At 44.8% G+C, this 19177-nt stretch overlaps 1 protein-coding gene across 1 annotated transcript in view; it reads right to left on the reverse strand.

Moving 5' to 3' along the window:
* Positions 1-19177, reverse strand: part of DSCAM (DS cell adhesion molecule) — a 759677-nt gene that overhangs the window by 307382 nt on the left and 433118 nt on the right. Inside the window, exon 4 of the mRNA XM_086676008.1 lies at positions 2238-2384. Within this exon, the coding sequence (XP_086532134.1) occupies positions 2238-2384 (147 nt within the window). The remainder of the gene's footprint in view (positions 1-2237; positions 2385-19177) is intronic.

The following is a 19177-nucleotide window of genomic DNA, read 5'->3' on the forward strand; positions in this document are numbered from 1 at the left end:
AAATAAACATCTTTTAAAAGTTTATTTATTTTGGGGAGAGAGAGACAGAGAGAGAGAGAGACAGAGAGAGAGAGAGAGACAGAGAGACAGAGAGAGAGAGAGAGACAGAGAGAGAGAGAGAGAAAATATACCAAGCAGGCTCCATACGGTCAGTGCAGAGCCTGATGCAGGGCTCAATCCCACGACTGTGAGATTATAACCTGAGCTGAAATGGAGAGTCGGATGCTTAACCAACTGAGCCACCCAGGCTCCCCCAGGGCTTAGATTTCTAGAATAGTCATCCTCACTCAGCGCTCATGGTCTCATTTTCTAGCATTAACAATTTCCCCCCCTCAACTGTGTTATTAATGTTTCTATGACAAAAGTCCTAACAGTTATGTTCCACACACAGTAGACTCTCTCAAGTGCCTTTCCATGACACTTGACTCAGTTGACCCCACAGCTACACCTCTAACCCCAAATGCTCAGTGTCTTAGTGTGGGACATTTCCCCACAGATTGTGCCCAGAAGCGCCTCACTTCCCGTCACAAATGCTCGCTGGACAGCCTCATGGACCCCCTCACTTCCATGGTGACCAAATGGTCATGGGCCCTGCTGTCAATGTTTAAAGCATCAGCAGAATGTTCTATGAAATGAAACAAAACAACAACAATAACAAACTTGGGATTAAGAAAAGTAAATCTGCCTCCTGATCCCTGAGAGTCGAATTTGAAAATAAGTACTTAATAATTTAGAGTAGAGATAAACAATTCCACCTTTCAGGATTCTCTCTCTCTCTCTCTCTCTCTCTCTCTCTCTTTTCTTTTTGCTGGTTTTCTCTTTTTTTCAGATTTTTTTTCAGTCTTCTCTTCCAAGAAAGATGGGCTCCCAGATTCTCATCACTTAATTCACTTTTTTTGGATGGAGAAATGTGTATTGCTTCTTTTGCTAAAACTCAATTTAATCTTGTACCCAGATCCACCCCTCCATCCTTCTCCTTTCTTGTCCCAATACTGTTACCATGTTCTCCTCACTGCACACAAGACCTTTCCTAGGATATTCTGAGCCAGTAGAACACTGTGCTGTCATTAAAGCCACCATGGACTACGATCACAGATGCCATTCGCTTTCTCATTCGCTTTTTTCCAGGTTTTCTTTCTTTTTAACGCAGTGTAATTTTAGTGTACTGATCGTCTTGCCCTTACAGAGACAAAAACACAGCACTATGAAACAAGGGATAAAATAAATCTCTTTTCCATGTCAACAGGTAAAGAAAAAATGTCTCCCTGTGCAGAGGGGAGATGGCTGAATTCTGACTTGTGTTTGCACAGCCCCTGAGAGCGAGCATGGGCTCTGGCTATCGTAAGGATGTGAACGTGGAACAGGAACCAAAATAGAGAAGAAGCGCAGTAAGAGGGTGTTCGGGCAAGATGTTTTTCATTACCCCAACGGTCAACAGCTTTCCATCACTTCTCCCTCAAACAAGTATCACTACAAATAGGTTAAAGAGGGTCACTTCGGGGAACGGTTTTACCTTCTCAAGCCGCAAGGGCAAATGTCACATACTCCACGCTACATTTCTAGGACCAAGAGGGACATCTCACATTCCAAACCGCTCCGTGAAGAGCTGGCATATCGCCACGTGAGCGGATTGCTTACTTGTGGGACAGGTGGGCCAGCGACGAGCCAGTTGTGACGATGATGCAAGCAGCTGGTATTTTCTCCAAGTATAAATCCCATAAAGGAAGGCACAAAGCTGGCGTATTTACAAGAGTGGAATCAACTGCCCTCGGGTTTCCTCCGTTGGACAATAATCCTGGCAGGAAGTGGGAGGGAGCGTCTAGCCCTTTAACTTGAGATGTGGGCAGTTTCCCCAGTATTGTTAGACGGAATATGGGGAACAAGAGGTGTGTCCCTGGGTCCCCGCTCTTCTCCCTCGGAGCTCTGTGTCATAGGCAGCCTCAAGGTGCTGCTGGACGGAACACACACACCCAGGGCAAGGAGGCGTTCCCTTCAAAACAGAAGCCATGTTGGCTCAAAGGAGTGTGGAATTTTGGAAAACCCGAGATGACTTCCCTCAGAATACCTATATTTGTAGCGTTCAGCATTGGCAAACCTTTGGTTGCTAAACTGTTTTGGAAGAAAAAACAAAAGAAGCCTTTGTTTGAGTCATGAGTCCTACAAGTTCGGTTGACTTAGCTCAGAGCACTAACAAAGGTGTAATGGAAACAGGAAACACGGGCTGGATGGGTGTTTACCTGATACAAACAGTCTAGCGCTGTTACTCTGCCTGGTCTCCCCGGTGTATCTATGCCGCGTGATACAGCGGTAGTTATACAACCCATCTTCATTCTGTACATCTTTAATATACAAGGCTCCCGTGGATGTGATGAGAAATCTAGATCCTGAAATAGAAGAGAATGATTACGCAATTAACATAGAACAAAAGCAAGCCAACCACATAAACAAAGACGTGGAATTTTTTCAAACCCCCACCCCGCAACTGAAAGAACCTGAAACAAAGGCTAATGACAGGAGTGTGTCGGTTACCTTAAGGGTCCAAGCTATTTTAACTTTTCAATTACCCTAAATTAGGAGTTTTTAGTAAGTATGCTAAACGTTAAATATATGCTTAGAAAATTACATCTCATGAATTAAGTTTTTAGGTCAAATGTTTATCTTTTTTTTAAAGAATTTTTTAATGTGTATTTATTTTTGAGAGAGAGACAGACACAGAGTTCAAGTGGTGGGGGGGGCAGCGGGGTGGGGAGCAGAGAGAGAGGGAGACACAGAATCCAAAGCGGGCTCCAGGCTCCAAGCTGTCAGGACAGAGCCTGATGTGGGGCTCGAACCCATAAGCCGTGAGATCATGGCCTGAGCCGAAGTCAGATGCTTAACCGACTGAGCCCCCCAGGCGTCCCACACATATTTATATTTTGAGCAACAGACCCGGCATATAATTGCTGTGGAGCTAATTTAGCAGATTTTCCTTGCTGACCACTTTTCTCTTAGAATGTGACACATCAAAGGAGTATTAACTTTCTCTAGTAAATTTCTACCTCATATATGTATGAACTTCTGTCTCTGGTTGAAGTGTTTCAATTAAACACACAAATGTTATATTATAAATCAATAAATATATAAATTATAAATGTTAGATTATAGGGGCACCTGGGTGGCTCAGTCGGTTAAGAGTCCGACTCTTAGTTTCGGCTCAGGTCATGATCTCAGGGCGTGTGAGTTGCAGCCCCACATCGGGCTCCATGCTGACAGTGCAGAGCCTGCCTGCTTGGGATATTCTCTCTCTCTCTCTCTCTCTCTCTCTCTGTCTCTCTCTCTCCCTCTCTCTCTGCCCCTCCCCCACTCACTCTCTCTGTCTCTCTCAAAAATAAATAAATAAAACTTAAAAAAATAATAAACCTAAATAAATCTAAAATATTGAAATAATCTTAATAATCCTAAAAATAAATCTAAATATTGATTTAGATTATAAATCAATAATACATAAAATATAAAGTTTGTGGAAACTTCCCAGGAAGGACCATCTTAACCTGCTCATAATAACAGCCAACACCTGATGCTTGATTCTAAGACTAAGACCAATTCCTCCTGTAATCAGTGTCTTGGAAAACTCTGGGGTTACTTAACTGCTACCCCAACAATGACCAATCCCTACTTTTCATCGGGGGCACTCTTTACATCCCTAGACGTTTGTCTGTACAGCTCTACCTGTACCGAACCATCCACATTAAGAGATCAAATGTCAGTGCTGCTTTAAGAAGGATACAGATAATTTTCCCTTTGAAAATGTAAATACCTGGAGACAATTTTTACTGTTCAATTATAATCTGATGATAAGCCAAATAAGGGCAAAGCAGTAAACCCCAGAGTGAGCTGTGGCACCCCCATGGGGAATGACTGAGGATACCACTCCCCTGCCACTGTTAGACCCTCCTATGGAATATTCCACCACTGGATGCAAGGCTACTTGGGGGATAATGTGATCTTGTATCTTTGGGAAAAGACTAAAAATGCCAAAAAATCACCTTCTTTTATTGTTTGTTGTCCTATGTTCATTTGAAACTTCCTTTAGTTTACTTTAATCAGAATTGACCAAGAGTCTTGACTTCAATAGTTTTAAGTCTCCAATATTTAAGTTCTGAACATAATGCCCACAACCCTTTCTTATAAGGACTACACTTTATCCATCGATCAGTTGTTCACATAAAATAAAAATGGTTTATGATTTCTTGTGCAAGAAAGAGCAATTCAAAAGGGTGTGGGTAAGAAAAAAAAAATCATGAAAGAAATACCAATCTAGAATAAGCTTTTTACAAGGACACAAATTGGGGCCACCCGGGTGGCTCAGTCGGTTGGGCGTCCGACTTCGGCTCAGGTCCTGATCTCACAGCGCTTGAGTTCGAGCCCCGCGTCGGGCTCTGTGCTGACAGCTCAGAGCCTGGAGCCTGTTTCAGATTCTGTGTCTCCCTCTCTCTCTGCCCCTCCCCCGCTCACACTCTGCCTCTCTCTGTCTCTCAAAAAATAAATAAACATTAAAAAAAATAAATAAAAATAAATGAAAGGACACAAATTAACCGAAAAAACACTATAGAAATCTTTAAGTAAAAAATTCACTTTTTAAACAATTTTATTTAGTTACATATTTTAAAATATACCACCAATACGCTATGTATTAGAATAGCTAGAAAATCAAATGCTCTGCATTCTAGATATTTTTGCCTTATCCTCCCCTCTCCCCAGGGAAAGCAGCTAAAAATACATTTTACCACTTTTCCTATGTCATCGCACACCAGCATTCCTTGCCAAGAGACATTGTGTATAGCCGAAACGTTTTTCTTGCAATAGATTTTGCATACTTACATAATGTTTTAATATCGAGCCTCTTTTAAGTACTGAGCAGTGGACAGAAAAGAGGAACCAAAAGCTCATGTACATAATTCCCGTCGCCTTTCTGACACAGGGTATTTTCATTAGAATTGGCAGGCCATCAGCGGTGGTAAAACGTAAGTGGGAGCACTCTGGGTAGCACAGCTCAGGAGTGCCGGAAAATGCGGAAGAGCCGCACAGCAGTGTACATTCATTACTCTGCTGACTCCTGACAGGGCTCCATTCTCCAGGCACATTTAATTTAATCACTCACTCGCTCCTGTAATATCTCACTTTTTTTTTTTACTCACTTAGCATGCTAAAGAAGACTGTTCAGACGTGCTGTTTCAGAAGAACTTGAACCTTGTTTGTATTGAACCTTCCTGAGACGTTCGCAAGAAGAGGGAATTGACTTAATTACTGTACGTCATTTGAACCATCTCCTTCTCGCCCCTCATTTCTCATCGAAACCCATTTCAAAGGCCATCGACATTTTAAAACAAAATAAAGACAAAGAACAGGAGCCTTTGACTAAGAGAGAGGCCCTGAAGACCCAGGGTCCTGGGGTACAGTCAGAACTCCCAAGATGCATGGCATTTTCAGGGGCAGCACACAGAGTCTTTGGAGCCCCAGATGTCTTGTCTCCATGGTGATAAGAAATCGTAACTGCTCTCTCACTTGCCAAGGCACACCGCTTCCTGCCTTACGTCATCAGAGCCTTCTGGGTCATACAGTATAAATGGTTCATTCACATCCCTAAATGGGATTGAAGAATGTGCTTCTATTAAAATATTCCAACAGCAAGATACAAAATGCTGATGTCCATAAACTACACACACACACACACACACACACACACACACACACACACACAAACTCTCTGTCTCTGTCTCTGTCTCATCCACGCACACACACACACACACACACACCCCTTTACTACTCACATCTGTCCTGTAGCATACAACTGTGCAAAGCCAAAATTTTGTAGGTAGTTTTCTCTCCCTTGGAAAGCTATTGGCGCTTTAGATTAAGACATTTCTAAAACATAGCGCATACTTTTTGTCACGTCAAACGCATCGCGAATCAGTCGGTCAACTGAACAATAGTGAATGAGTTTTGGATTCCAGATCGCCACTGTGGACATCAATTATGGAGGGGCGCTGCTGAGTTATTAGAGGGGGGTCTCAGTAGCTCTCTTGACTTCTCAACATGCACTAACCGGTTCCCAGATGTTTAAGCCCCTCGTTCTAATGGTTTATCTGCTCCTTCCTTTGCAACCGGGCAAACTGAGAATCATTACTTCTCTCTGCCGTCAATATCCTCGTCAATACGTTCACAAAGTGATGCATTCAGTACGCTGAAAGGTAGAAACCAGACATAGCCCAGCTGTTAGAACTTGGAAGAAACTAAGAGTTAATGGGTCACGAGTAAGTGCTGGTGCGGTTCTCCAACGTTATTGACATGAGCTTGTACGTTAGCGCCGTGAACATACACCCACAGCCTCGTACCAGTTGCGCGAGCTCAGCACAGCACCTGGCAGGATATTTCTATCCAGAGACAAGACTAGCAAGGAAAGTGGGATGTCTACACCAACTGGGAGTGTTGTAGGAACACTCAGGGTGTAAGTCCACAGCCACACTCCTCGCACTGCTGCTGTGCTGAACGGCGGAGTAGGCTCGGACAGCACCGGCTCCTGAGGTTCAGACACAATGCCTTCTTGAGCTTTCTATGTGAACGCATCAGAGGCAGAAAGTAAAACAGCAACGGTTCTAGAAACCCATCGGTCCAACTATGGGTAGCTGAAGATCTGAGCTGCAGAAAGCAGGCATACGTGACCTCCGGAAGAAAGCGTATACAAGCTGATTCTAGGAAGACCGGAGCCGAATGGTCCACCGTTCTTCGTGCCAGCACTCTCCTGGGCTCTGGGAGTCCCAGATGGAGGGAGACACGGCCCCTGTCTTCAGGGCGCTTACGATCGAAAGAGATTTCAGTCTTAGGGTTGGACACATGGCAACGAGGTGAGAAAACAGGATGGGAGAGAGAAGTGTAATCGGGAAACCCGTCTCACCTTCATGAAGGTAACTATCAATAATACCCAGGGAGGAAATGTGTATTATTACCTGACCTATGTATTGTTACATATCCTTGCGGATTACTCAGACATAAATAATTAACATTATATGTCCAAGCATCCTTTACCAACCTGCGTGTTCAGTCTACTCAGCCATTTTTTTTTTCTCATTCTTATAAAGAATCAAGTTAAAAGATCTTTTCCTTGGTACCAGGTAAAACAAGCTGACCCCCTGGAAAGACTTCTCATCGTGGAGAAAAAAAAAAAAAAAGCTGGAGTGCCGAATCCAGTGGATCTGAATTCCAGACCTGTCCAAGTCACTTTCCAGCTGTGTGACCTCAGACGAGACACTCAGCCTCTTTAAACTTTGTCTATTAAAGACAGATGGTGAATAGTATCCTCTCTGTTCCAGTGTTGAAGTTTAGATTAACGCAAGGACGTCATCCAGCAGATAGCCATGTATTACGTAGGGGATCTATAAAAGCAAGCGTAATGTTTGCTATTCTGTTCTGATGGGTCAGTCGTCAGTCGACAAGATATGCACATAGCTGCCCAGGGCCATCGGCGTGCCTGAGCCAGACAGGGAAGAGCCCACATGGACATGAACGTAATATTCAATTGTTCATTTATTTGCTAACTTATGTGAAGCAGCCTCATGTATCAGGAAAAACATCAAAGTGGAAGCAACATGGCTGAGTTTTATGTCACAGTTCTGCCACTTGGAGCTGTGTCGCCACAGGCAAAACATTTCCCAACCCCCTGTGAGACAGGTTGTATGTACCACAGGGTAAGGCCAAGGTGCAGAGAAACAGAACAAGGCTCTCAGAGTCACTTCCTATGTCCCAGTGAGGGGCTGTAGGGAGAGGGAGGGCAATAGAGACACTGTGCTCAGAAATCCTTCTTGCAGTGGACTGGGACGTTCATGGAAGCTTAAGGTCTTCCTCCATAATCATTAAAATGTAATTTGAATAGGAATATTTGCCGGTATATTTGTCAGTATCCAAACACAAGATGCATATTCTGAAGTTTTCCAAATTAACCATTCCTCACCTCTCGTGTCTCATCTAATACAAGGCCCTTCCGTTCTGACTTCTAAAATAAATTCCAGAATGGTCCACTTCCCTGTCTCTGCTAAACACCCCAGTCTGGGGCTCCCCACCTTCTCGGTTTCCATTCCTGCTCCTTTCAGCCTGCTCCCCACTCAGCATCCATGGCCATGCAGTGCAGTAGATTGGGTAGATGGTTTCGTGTTGACCAGGTCCCAGTAGACCGAATTGTTCATGGTGGCCTACAATGCTTCAGGCTTTGATCATATTTCCAAAAGCCATTCAACCCCCTCTCTCCCTCTGCCACCATGCACCAGCCACCCTATTCTCGTAGTCGCTCCACCTGAAGGGCCCTGAGCCTGTATCTCTACCTGGCTGGCCCCTTCTTATCTTTCTGGCCTCAGTTTCTAAATCAACTTTCCAACAATGCCAGCCCGCATTAACTTACCCCTCATCACTCATGCTCATAGGACTTGATTTTATCACATCAACGTGAGGCTGCCTTTTGTGAATTTAAGGTTGGCTTAGCTTTTCTCTCCTCCAACCATAGTAGCAGAAACTTGATTTGTCTTGCTCAATTTTTCATCTCCATTACACCAAGCTGCGCCTAGCTATGCTAGCTGAAAATATTTGTTCGAGAGATGGGTGATCAAACAGTCTATCACCACGTGTATACAGAATGTCTCTTCTTAAGCCTGGGCAACAAGAAAGCAAGCTGAAATACCTCCTTCTAGGTTTCAACGTGAAATTTCCTCATGTATAATACATAAAAACCAGTATTTCCCCCCTCTAGGAGAAACCATAATATATTCTTATATGAAAATGAGCATATTTTCGGATTTTGATGTTAATTCCTCCTGCATTATGCTTTCTGGCTTTTTCCTATGCAGTCAGGCCGTTAAATCTTCAGTAGGGATGACACTATTTTCAGGAAGATTTTTTATAGCGTATCTGATTTTTCACTTAGTCAGAAATATATCTTAGGGTTTTTTTTTCTTTTTTTCCTTTTGCTATTGCAATCTGAACTGAGTTAATAGTAATTAAAAGAACAGATGGTTCCTCTAATAAGATGCCAAGTGGCAGAGTAAAACACAATGAAACTTTTCTCAGCTGTGCCTGCCACCTCCAATTGACAGCCAACTGTGTAATGAAACAGCTTCGTCCTGAGCCGTTTTCCTAACAGCCTCCAAGAAATAAGCACAAGATTGAAATCTAAGTTCTAAGTATATGGTGCTAGAAACGAGATGAGCCTCTAAATGAGTATCTCACATCTTTTAGTTTGAAACTTGAATTAGCATTAACTAAAACAGAAGTGGAAACAGAAAAAAAAAAAAATATATATATATATAATCTATGGTAACCTTCAAGTTATCACTTTCTCTTAATCCAGATGTAGACTGGAACAGAATCTAACTCTTCACCTGGGTCTCAGGTATGTCTGTTCTGTGACGTGATGGGTGGGGGCCAAGCTGTAATCAGAGGCAAGCAGGAAGGAACAGCAGTTATTTCTTGAGCAACTGGGTGGCCTGATAAAAAGGATTCTTCAAAGAAAACTATGTTGAAAGCCACATATAAGGGAAAGGAGGAGGCCCTTAAGGTACGACTTCTACCCCGGTGTTATGGGTCGACGTGTGTCCCCTCCAGAATTCAGAACTTACGTCCTAACCCCCAAGACCTCAGAATGTGACCTTATGTGGAAATAGGTTCGTTACAGGTGTAATTAGTTAAGATGAGGTCATACTGAGGGGCGCCTGGGTGGCTCAGTTGGTTAAGTGTCTGACTCTTGATTTCGGCTCCGGTCATGATCTCACGGTTCATAAGTTTGAGTCCCATATCAGGCTCCATACTGACAACACGGAGCCTGCTTGGGATTCTCTCTCTCCCTCACCCGGCCCCTCCCCCGCTCATGCACTCTCTTTGTCTCTCTGTCTCTCTCTCCCAAAATAAATAAATAAAACTTAAAAAATAATTTTAAAAAGATGAGGTCAGGCTGAAGTAGGGTGCACCCCTAATCCAATGTGACAGTTGTCATAAAAAAGTGGAAATTTAGACACAGAGACATCTGGGTATGCATACTAATCCTAATCAGAGCCAACAGCTATTACAAGCCTAGGAAGAACCACCACTGCTCTAAACATCCTGCATTTTGACCCACTTTGTTCTCACAACGACCTCACGAGGCAGATGAGAAAAGTGAGGAACAGAGATTAAGTGGCTTGCCTGTGTTCACACAACTTTTGACATTCCACCGGCGTGATGCCCTGGTGTCCTGGCTGGGAGCTCACACGCTCAGGCGCCGTGCTCCCTGGCACTGGGTCACGGCCCCCGTGAGTCAGCAGGGCACAGCACCAGGGCCCATGGAACAGAAGTGACAAGCCCAGACTCATTTAAACTAAATAATCGACAGGCCCTGACTGGGGAGAAGAATGCTCCAAGCCCTCCATCTGTGGTCCCGATGGGTGGGTGGGGGGTGGTGGCACCAGCCGGCAGAGAAGCTGGGCAGGTGTGTCTACTTTTAGGGAGGAGGTGCTGGGTCACTTCGCTTGTGTGATGCAAGTCAAGCTGGGGACAGAGCTGCGGGGATCAAGCTCTGCATGTCAAGAAGCCCTTTATAGGAACTGGTGTCCAGGACCCCCTGTGCGGGAGGGACGGAAAAGGGCCAGCGAGACACAGCCCAGAGAAGGAGGGACAGAGACCCGAGAGGGTGTGGGATTATGAAAACCATGGCGGGGAGGACTTTCACAAAGGACTTTCACGTCAGCTCTGAGTCTCTCTTCCAGCATAAACTAGAATACCCATGTCACGTAAAAGGGCCTCGGTGTCCTATTCCGTGCAACGGGGCAGTAATACCTTCCGGAGAATATTGGGATGTTAAACAAGAGTGTCCGTGTAGGTGCCTGCCAGCAAAAGGAATTCAGGAATAGCTGTAATCTGCAATAAAATATATTGATAACATATCTCACCTGCTAGATCAACACAAACATTAAATATCTAGCTACAAGCAGTGAGTAATATATATAGTACACTTTAAGAACACTAAACATCATTACCAAAGGGTATAACGGAATGATACTTGGGGAAATAAAGAGCATATCAAAGTCCAGCATCAGACAGCTTGATACTGCAAAACATTCCATCTTCCACAAATGAAATTAACGGCATTAATTAATGAATGAAAATAATTGCATTAATTAATGAAATTAATTGCATTAATTAATGAAATCGATTGCGTTTTGATTTCTGAACTGAATTCATTTAGAACTGTACAAAATCAATGCAGATTAAAACACTATGTGATTTTTTTTTTATGCAGGAAACTAGAAAAAAATTAAAATATTTGATAATATTGGTCTTCACCCGTATTCGCACGGGTGAACGCGTATCTACCAGGAGGAGGTGAACTGGTGAAGTCTTGGTTTTTGGTAGGCACTCTGGTGGCGTATTTCAAATGTAAGAAATAACTGCATACTTGCTCTAGCAGCTGGACCCTTCAAGGAGTCTACCCCGTGGAAACACTCATACATGCACACATACCAAGGTACACATAAGAAGTGCACGGAGGCCTTGTTTAAAAATGAAAAGCCGTCGGGGCGCCTGGGTGGCGCAGTCGGTTGAGCGTCCGACTTCAGCCAGGTCACGATCTCACGGCTCGTGAGTTCGAGCCCCGCGTCGGGCTCTGGGCTGATGGCTCAGAGCCTGGAGCCTGTTTCTGATTCTGTGTCTCCCTCTCTCTCTGCCCCTCCCCCGTTCATGCTCTGTCTCTCTCTGTCCCAAAAATAAATAAAAACGTTGAAAAAAAAAATTTAAAAAAAAAAAAAAAAAAAAATGAAAAGCCGTCGGGGCGCCTGGGTGGCGCAGTCACTTAAGCCGCTGATTCCTGATTTCGGCTCAGGTCACGAGCTCCCGGTTCGTGGAACCCAGCCCCGAGTCGGGCTCTGTGCTGACATCACAGAGCCTGCTTGGAATTCTCTCTCTCCCTCTCTCTCCACCTCTCCCTCTCTCTCTCAAAATCAATTAACCAACTTTAAAAATATTTAAAAAAAAGTGAAAATGAGAAACCGTCAACAAACCTACATGCCAATCAGGGGGTGAGTCAAGTTAGGGTGTAGCCACACTATGCAACCATTGAAAAGACAGTAAGGTAAATGTATGCGTAGTGCAGGCTGAGATCTGCAAGACGTGCGATAAAGTGAGTACAGAACAACACACGATGTTCTGTACAAAAGGCCAGGAATGTGTGCATGTGTGTATAAATCAGTGGGTGTAAACGGACAGAGAGGAAGGTATCAGAAGCCATCCACCAAAACGTTAGCCATAGCTGCCTGTGAAGTCACCTGTGGACAAGGGGAAGGGAAGGGAGAACGATAGGCTTTGCCCCATGGTCTCACGTACTTGAAAATGTCTAAAGAAGACTCTATTACTGCATTACTTGCGCGGCTGAACTTTATTTTGAAGAAGGTGTCAGTGGGTGGTGAGCATATGGGCGCAGCAGGCGTAGACCAAACTCATTTGAGCGGCACGGCAGAGGGGAAGGAGAGAAATCCAGGATAATATTGATGTTGGGAGTAAATGTGTCAGAGGATGGCCTTCTGTTTAGCATGGTTTTCGATCGGATCACATCTGCGCGTGCGTCACTGCAGAAGGGGGGCTCTCAATGTTGACCCTGGTCTTTGTAATCCTTCCCCTCTGAACACCAACCCCACATCTCAGCCAGGATGGAGCGGATCTCCTGATTCCGGCCCACTTTGGTAACACGGAACTTCATACCTAAGTGCATTCAGTCTAGTCTTATGTGGGTTGGCACTGCCTCCCCCAAGGACAGAAGCCCCTCTGAGGCAGGATAATCCCCACGTTTGCCTTTCTTCCCCTGCTGTGCCCCTTCACCTTGCACAGGGCTGGATTAAATACTTGTTTGGACACTGATGACACACTTATTTGGGATTTTCCCCCAAAACAGGCGCAGGACGTAGGGCATCATATTGTCAGGATCTGCTAGGTTTACAAAATTGTCACCAAGATATTCAAGGGGTCGTGAGGCTCCAGCCTGGACCTTGGGCTGTCTGGAAGAAATCACTTGGCCAGAGAGGATGGCGTTGCTTCTACACACAGGGCGAGAAGAATAAGCTAGCAACCCGGGGCTGGATTTGAGAAGGACAGGGTGATTTGGCATATATGTGTTTAAATTCTTGCAGAGCCATCTCACTAAGACATTTTTCTTATGTAAATAAAATTCTCTCAGTGAAATTCTCCTGCAGTTAAATGAGGCTCAATTATACACTACTAATTTCAGCCTGCACCCTGCATTCTGACTGTATACCTAATTACCCTATTTAGTCTCTTAATGATCACATCTTCGTTCTTGAGCAGATATTCCAGGATGCCATTAATCTTTCCTCTAGTTAGATTCCTGGTTATTTTAAAGGAATAAATCCTTACAAAGAATAGAATTTGATTTTTTTTAAAGGAATTCTTTTAAGGGTTTTTATAAAGGGCCAACAAAGAAGCTTAGAAAACTTTAAATTATATTTACTCATTTATATGCTGGACAAAACCGTTTTGGGCCGTGACATCTAGGAGCAAAAATTTTGGTCGGGGAGAGAATCAAAACAAGTAAACAGACCAAGAAAATAATTACAAAAGGTGGTAAGTGCTCTTAAGAGGATTAAGGCATGGAGGTTGAATTCACATGAAGAAAACTGCTGTTTAGGCAGGGTGGGGAGGGGGGGGGGGCGTTCAGAAGAGACACCGCAGATGGGAGAGCAGGGCTGAGAACAAGGAAGACAGGAAAAACATGTGCAAAGGTCCTGAGGTAGGGAAATGATGGCATGTTCAGGGGACTGAAATAAGATACGTTTTGAAAATAGAATTGACCAGGGGCGCCTGGGTGGCGCGATCGGTTGAGCGTCCGGCTTCAGCCAGGTCACGATCTCGCGGTCCGTGAGTTCGAGCCCCGCGTCGGGCTCTGGGCTGACGGCTCAGAGCCTGGAGCCTGTTTCCGATTCTGTGTCTCCCTCTCTCTCTGCCCCTCCCCCGTTCATGCTCTGTCTCTCTCTGTCCCAAAAAAATAAATAAACGTTGAAAAAAAAAAATTAAAAAAAAAAAAAAAAAAAAAAAAAAGAAAATAGAATTGACCAGATGCAGACTTGGCCTGGATGCTGGGGTGAGGTCAAAGGTGACTCCTAGGTTCTGGAGAGGGGCATGGGATGGCCACAGAGGAAAGCCTTTGCTGGGAAGAAGAAGCCTTGGGGCATGGCACTGGTTGTTCGTGGGTGACTCGTTTTGGATTTCTGGGCACGGAAAGTGGCCCCCTTATAGACTGTGGGGAAAGGGAAGAGTAAGAATGCCATGGGGTGTAACTCATATTTGGAGAAGTGCACCAACCGTATTCCCTTTCCCACAAGATTTCTGACTCTGAGGCTGAAGGGAATGCATATTCCATGTTGATCATCCGCTGCAGTTGTGGCTATGTGATACAGTTCTCATTAAAAAGCAACATGTTCAGAAAGAAAACAAAGAGCACCAAGAACAAAGCATGGCACTTTGATCCGCGCTGATGGTGCTTACGCGGTCTAACCGTGCTATGGACCCAAGTGGAATTGGAGTCCCTGGGCTTACTGCTGAAAGGCCGTGAAAATTAATCATGGAGTTGGTCTGCCTCATGAATATGACATATGGCTACCAGAAAGAATTTAGAAAAATAGGAACCGTTAAAACTGAAAATAGACACAACGTCGTGGCCACTTAATATTACAGGGTAATGGTTCTTCCCATGGTGGGCAGTGACCTATTAATGGGCTGTGAAGTCAATTTCACGGACTGTAACTTTGTTTTTTAAAAATAAAATAGAGTAGACAGAACGAATTGGCATGCAGCACAAACAGGAGGCGTAAGAACTTTAGGAAAGCTTTGTTGGAGTTCACAGGCGCCCATATAAGATTGTGGATATGTGTGTATACGTCTGTGTGTATGCATGTGTCTATGCGTGCTTCTGTGCACACTGGGTTCCACTACAAAATGTATTTTTCACTGTGTACTTCTCACAGTGAGTCAAGAAAAAAAAAATGTTTGAAGAGCACCATGCAGCACCTGGAGATCTGGCTCTTTTTTTTCCCAATAGGTTTCCCGCCTCTGGGCAAGTCTAATGGACTTCATATGTTCGGGATTCTCAACATCTTCCTTTCACATATGCAGACTGCCAAGTGTGTAGAGGCCACAAACGTGGCTGCATTTACAGCAACAGTGGCAGACGAGGCAGCTGATATCATTTCTAAGCTGCATCACTTGAAGGTCTTGGATTATGCCTGTTTCTTGACAATGCACGAAGATGTCTACAGGAATTGCAAGGAGTGTACTGAGCTTTTGTGCAAATCTGTATGCAGGTAACATAGTTACAAAGCTCCCCCCTCCACACAATGGTAGAAATCGTGTCAGATACAGCGCCTAGTGTCACTCCCCCACCCCCAGACCCTCTTGGTTTTAAGTGGCCTGACCCATTGGGATTGGGTAGAAGCCAAAACATGAGTTTCCATGTCCCAGAGCCTTCCACTGTGAGGCTAACTCAGTTCCCCAACTGGCTTCTCAAGACCCAGCTGATCGTGAAACCCATTGCCTGGCAATGTCTTTCCTAACAAAACATTACTGATACAGTCACATAGCAATTGCTCACGACGGGCAGAGCTACGAATGGGGTTGAAGACAACCCCGTGACTAAAGGCTGTTGTTTGACTAAATTCCCATTGTTTTTTTTTTTTTTAATTTTTCTTTAACGTTTATTTTTGAGACAGAGAGAGACAGAGCATGAACAGGGGAGGGGCAGAGAGAGAGGGAGACACAGAATCTGAAACAGGCTCCAGGCTCTGAGCAGTCAGCACAGAGACCGATGCGGGGCTCGAACTCACGGACCGTGATATCATGACCTGAGCTGAAGTCGGGCGCTTAACCGACCGAGCCACCCAGGCGCCCCTAAATTCCCATTGTTGTAGGGAAAGAAAACCCACCACCATACAAAGCAGGGTGAAATAGTGCCAGCTGAATATACATACGTGTGGAGGTAAACAAAGACTGAAAAATAACGTATCTGTAATTAATCAGGGTGGGACAGGAACCACTGCTGGGAAAGCTACAAGGGAAAGCCTCTGGAGGGTTCCCCTGACCTGCCCACCAGCTCTGTGCACCCAGCTTTCCTCTACCATGATTCTCGGGGTGTTTTGTGAGCATGAATGCTCTCTGCTCCTCCTGCAACAATTTCTGATCTCCTTTTTCTTTTTCTTTTTCTTTTTTTTTAACATAGGAAAAGTAAGCCAGTGGCTAAGAGCCTCTGGAAGGCAATTGTATCTGGCCAGATTTTAATAGCATTGTTTCGCTTTCACTATATGTTTTTTTGTATTTTTTTAATCTGAGATTTTTTATTAAGTTTTTAAATTGTAACTCCAATATAGTTATTGTACAATGTTATATTGGTTTAGGGGGAGAGTATAGTGATTCATCACTTCCATACAACACCCGGTGCTCATCACAAGTGCCCTCCTTGATCCCCATCACCTGTTCCCCCATTCCCCTCCCCCACGTCTCCTCTGGTGACCATCAGATTGTTCTCTATAGTTAAGAGTCTGTTTTTTGGTTTGCCTCTTTCTCTCTCTCTCTTTTTCCTTTGCTCATTTGTTTTGTTTCTTACATTCCACATAGGAGTGAAATTTATCTCTATATTTGTATGTGATACACAAAAACACACACGCAGCTAATAATACTACTTAAAGACGGCAACGCACATTTGCTTTATATTACATTGCCTCAAAAGAATATGAGTTACTTGGATAAATAATAGCGAAGATGACATTCAGTGACTGCAGAAATCCTAAACGTGGTTCGTGACTGACCAGAATTTGAGATGAACTATGTATGCGTGATGCTTACAAGGAGGTGAGTTATATACATTGTTCCTTGGAGAAAAGGATGGCCAGAGAAATCTGGACTCACAGAGGGCCAGGCGAGCAGCAAAATGGGTGACCTGGGGAAGCACAGGGCAGACCCTCGGTGGAGGAACTTTGTGGTCACACCAGTGAGGTCATGAAGGGTACAGTAGGGCTTCCAGACGGCCGGGGGGTTGGCGCCAGAATAGCAGTAGATGATTTTCAGATTACGGGGCAAGAGGTAAACCCAAGCGAGGCAGAGGTCAAATTGTGGGCTGACTACGGGATGCTGCGGGGAGCGGAGCTGGGAAGATGTAAACGATGTCGCCAAAGCCAGGCAGCAAGACAGACGGCTGCTGGGGAAGCTGGAGGGCAGCACGAGCCCAGGGCAGAGACGGGGCAGCGGGCTCAGCTTCACGACGAGGGGTCCCTGGTTTACAAGGGACCAAGTCCTTTAGAGGAAGTCCTGGCCTCACAACGATTTATTTTCTTCTGACTTGCCCCCCCCCCCCCGTTGTGTCCTCAGTCCCTCTCCCTCCTTCCGTCTTTTTGGGTAAATGAAGTATTTAAACGACCCACACAGACATAAAATGCTCCTCTATGTGCCCACTGCTCAGAATTGATCACTGTTAGCACTACTATTTGCTTTATTTATTTTCATGAAAGAAATGACACTTTACAGAAAAAAGATGAATTCTTCTCTTTGTTCCCTCCCCTGCCCTATCTTTTTCTCCCCAAAAGTCACTGTTATCAGGAATCTAGCGTATGTGCTCTGTTCACAGATTTTATTCCATTACACACACATACATGCATGAACCAGATACCTATTCTTCTGTATCTTCTTTGCTTTTTCAAATTTGCATCAACAGCCTACTGTTTATCATGGAAAAACTTGCTTTTTTCCACCCAACATTATGCTTCTGAAGCTTTCTCCAGGTTAACGCAGAGAAATCTAGTTCATTCTTTTTGAACGTAAGCATGACATCATATTGTATAAATCTAAGTCAGGCTAACCACTACAATTGAGCTCGGTGGAGACATGTATCTTTCCGTTTTATTCTTTTCATTGTTGTAGCCTCAGCGCCCGGGAACAGCGGGAGACACACACACAGTAGTTGCTCATTAAATACACGTCCAGTGAATGAAGGGATCCATCCACCGCACTACTTAATGGCCTCGGCGATGTCAATAGTCCGCTCTTACAGAAAGTCTCCTCAGACAACGTCTCACTAACTGTCTTCCTACATATGTAATTACTGGGGAGAGAGGCTGTGTTTTCAATTTTCCTGGGTCCTCTGCAATGCCGTGTGACTTTTGAAAGGCCTGACGAGCCGCACCGTGGCCACAGTTCTGGTGGAGAAGACTGGTGTTCCCGAGCCCACGGAGGAGGACGGGGTCAGAGTTCATGCTGTTGGGTTTATGATGCATCTACTGCAGCCTTGGGTCAGGTTATGTCTTTCCTTCAAAAGTATAGTAGACATTTTTAAATGGATAAACTTTTACGAGAAAGGAGAGCTTGCGTTATTCCAAATCATGAAATAAGCCTGAATAGAAAATAAGTGATTATCATGACTCACAGCCAGGAAGGGGGGGGGGTCCTCTCTGGGCCGATGGGGTATTGTCAATACCAGCCTCGCTGCCTTAAAGCAGAGCTCCCTTCACCCAGGGCTCTCAGTGGTAACAAGGAGCTCAGGGTGGCTCCAGCCCTTACCGTCATGCCAGGAGGGTACTGGATAAACGTTAGTGCACATCACTGCCTAAAAGCAATATCATGCCCCATTAATTACACCCGTGGCAATGTAGTCGCCTTCTAGATCCTAACAGGGAGCTTTTAGTTCGCCTTTCCTTAGGCCACCTCCCAGGCGAAGATAAATGAAATAAGGCCTTGGAAAAGGAATAAACCCTGGAATAGAACCTATTTATTTTTCATCGCAAAGCAACTCTTAATGGGTTTTGTAACCTCCTAGGAACAATTAAAAGGAAAATGGACCCAGGACCTAAAGTCTCTGCGAAGATTTCCAAATACTGAGCCTTCAGTTGAAGGCAACTGTAGAATATACGAGGCTCTTTCTGAGACGCGCTTTGAGCATGTGTAGGTATCACTCCTTGCGGAGGCACTGGTGTAGCGAGGGGACTCCTTGCCCACACCCTGCACTACCTGGAGAACACCTGGTGCCCCTGCTGGCCTGTCTGAGCCCCCGAGGCTCGCCCTGGGGGACAGGACGGAACCCACGTGAGCCTCAGAGGCTCGCCCTAGGGGACAGGACTGAACCCATATGTGTTGG

Source organism: Puma concolor, chromosome C2, assembly GCF_028749965.1.
Source record: "Puma concolor isolate L17-30 chromosome C2, mPumCon1.1.hap2, whole genome shotgun sequence".
In the NCBI taxonomy this organism is placed as follows: domain Eukaryota; kingdom Metazoa; phylum Chordata; class Mammalia; order Carnivora; family Felidae; genus Puma; species Puma concolor.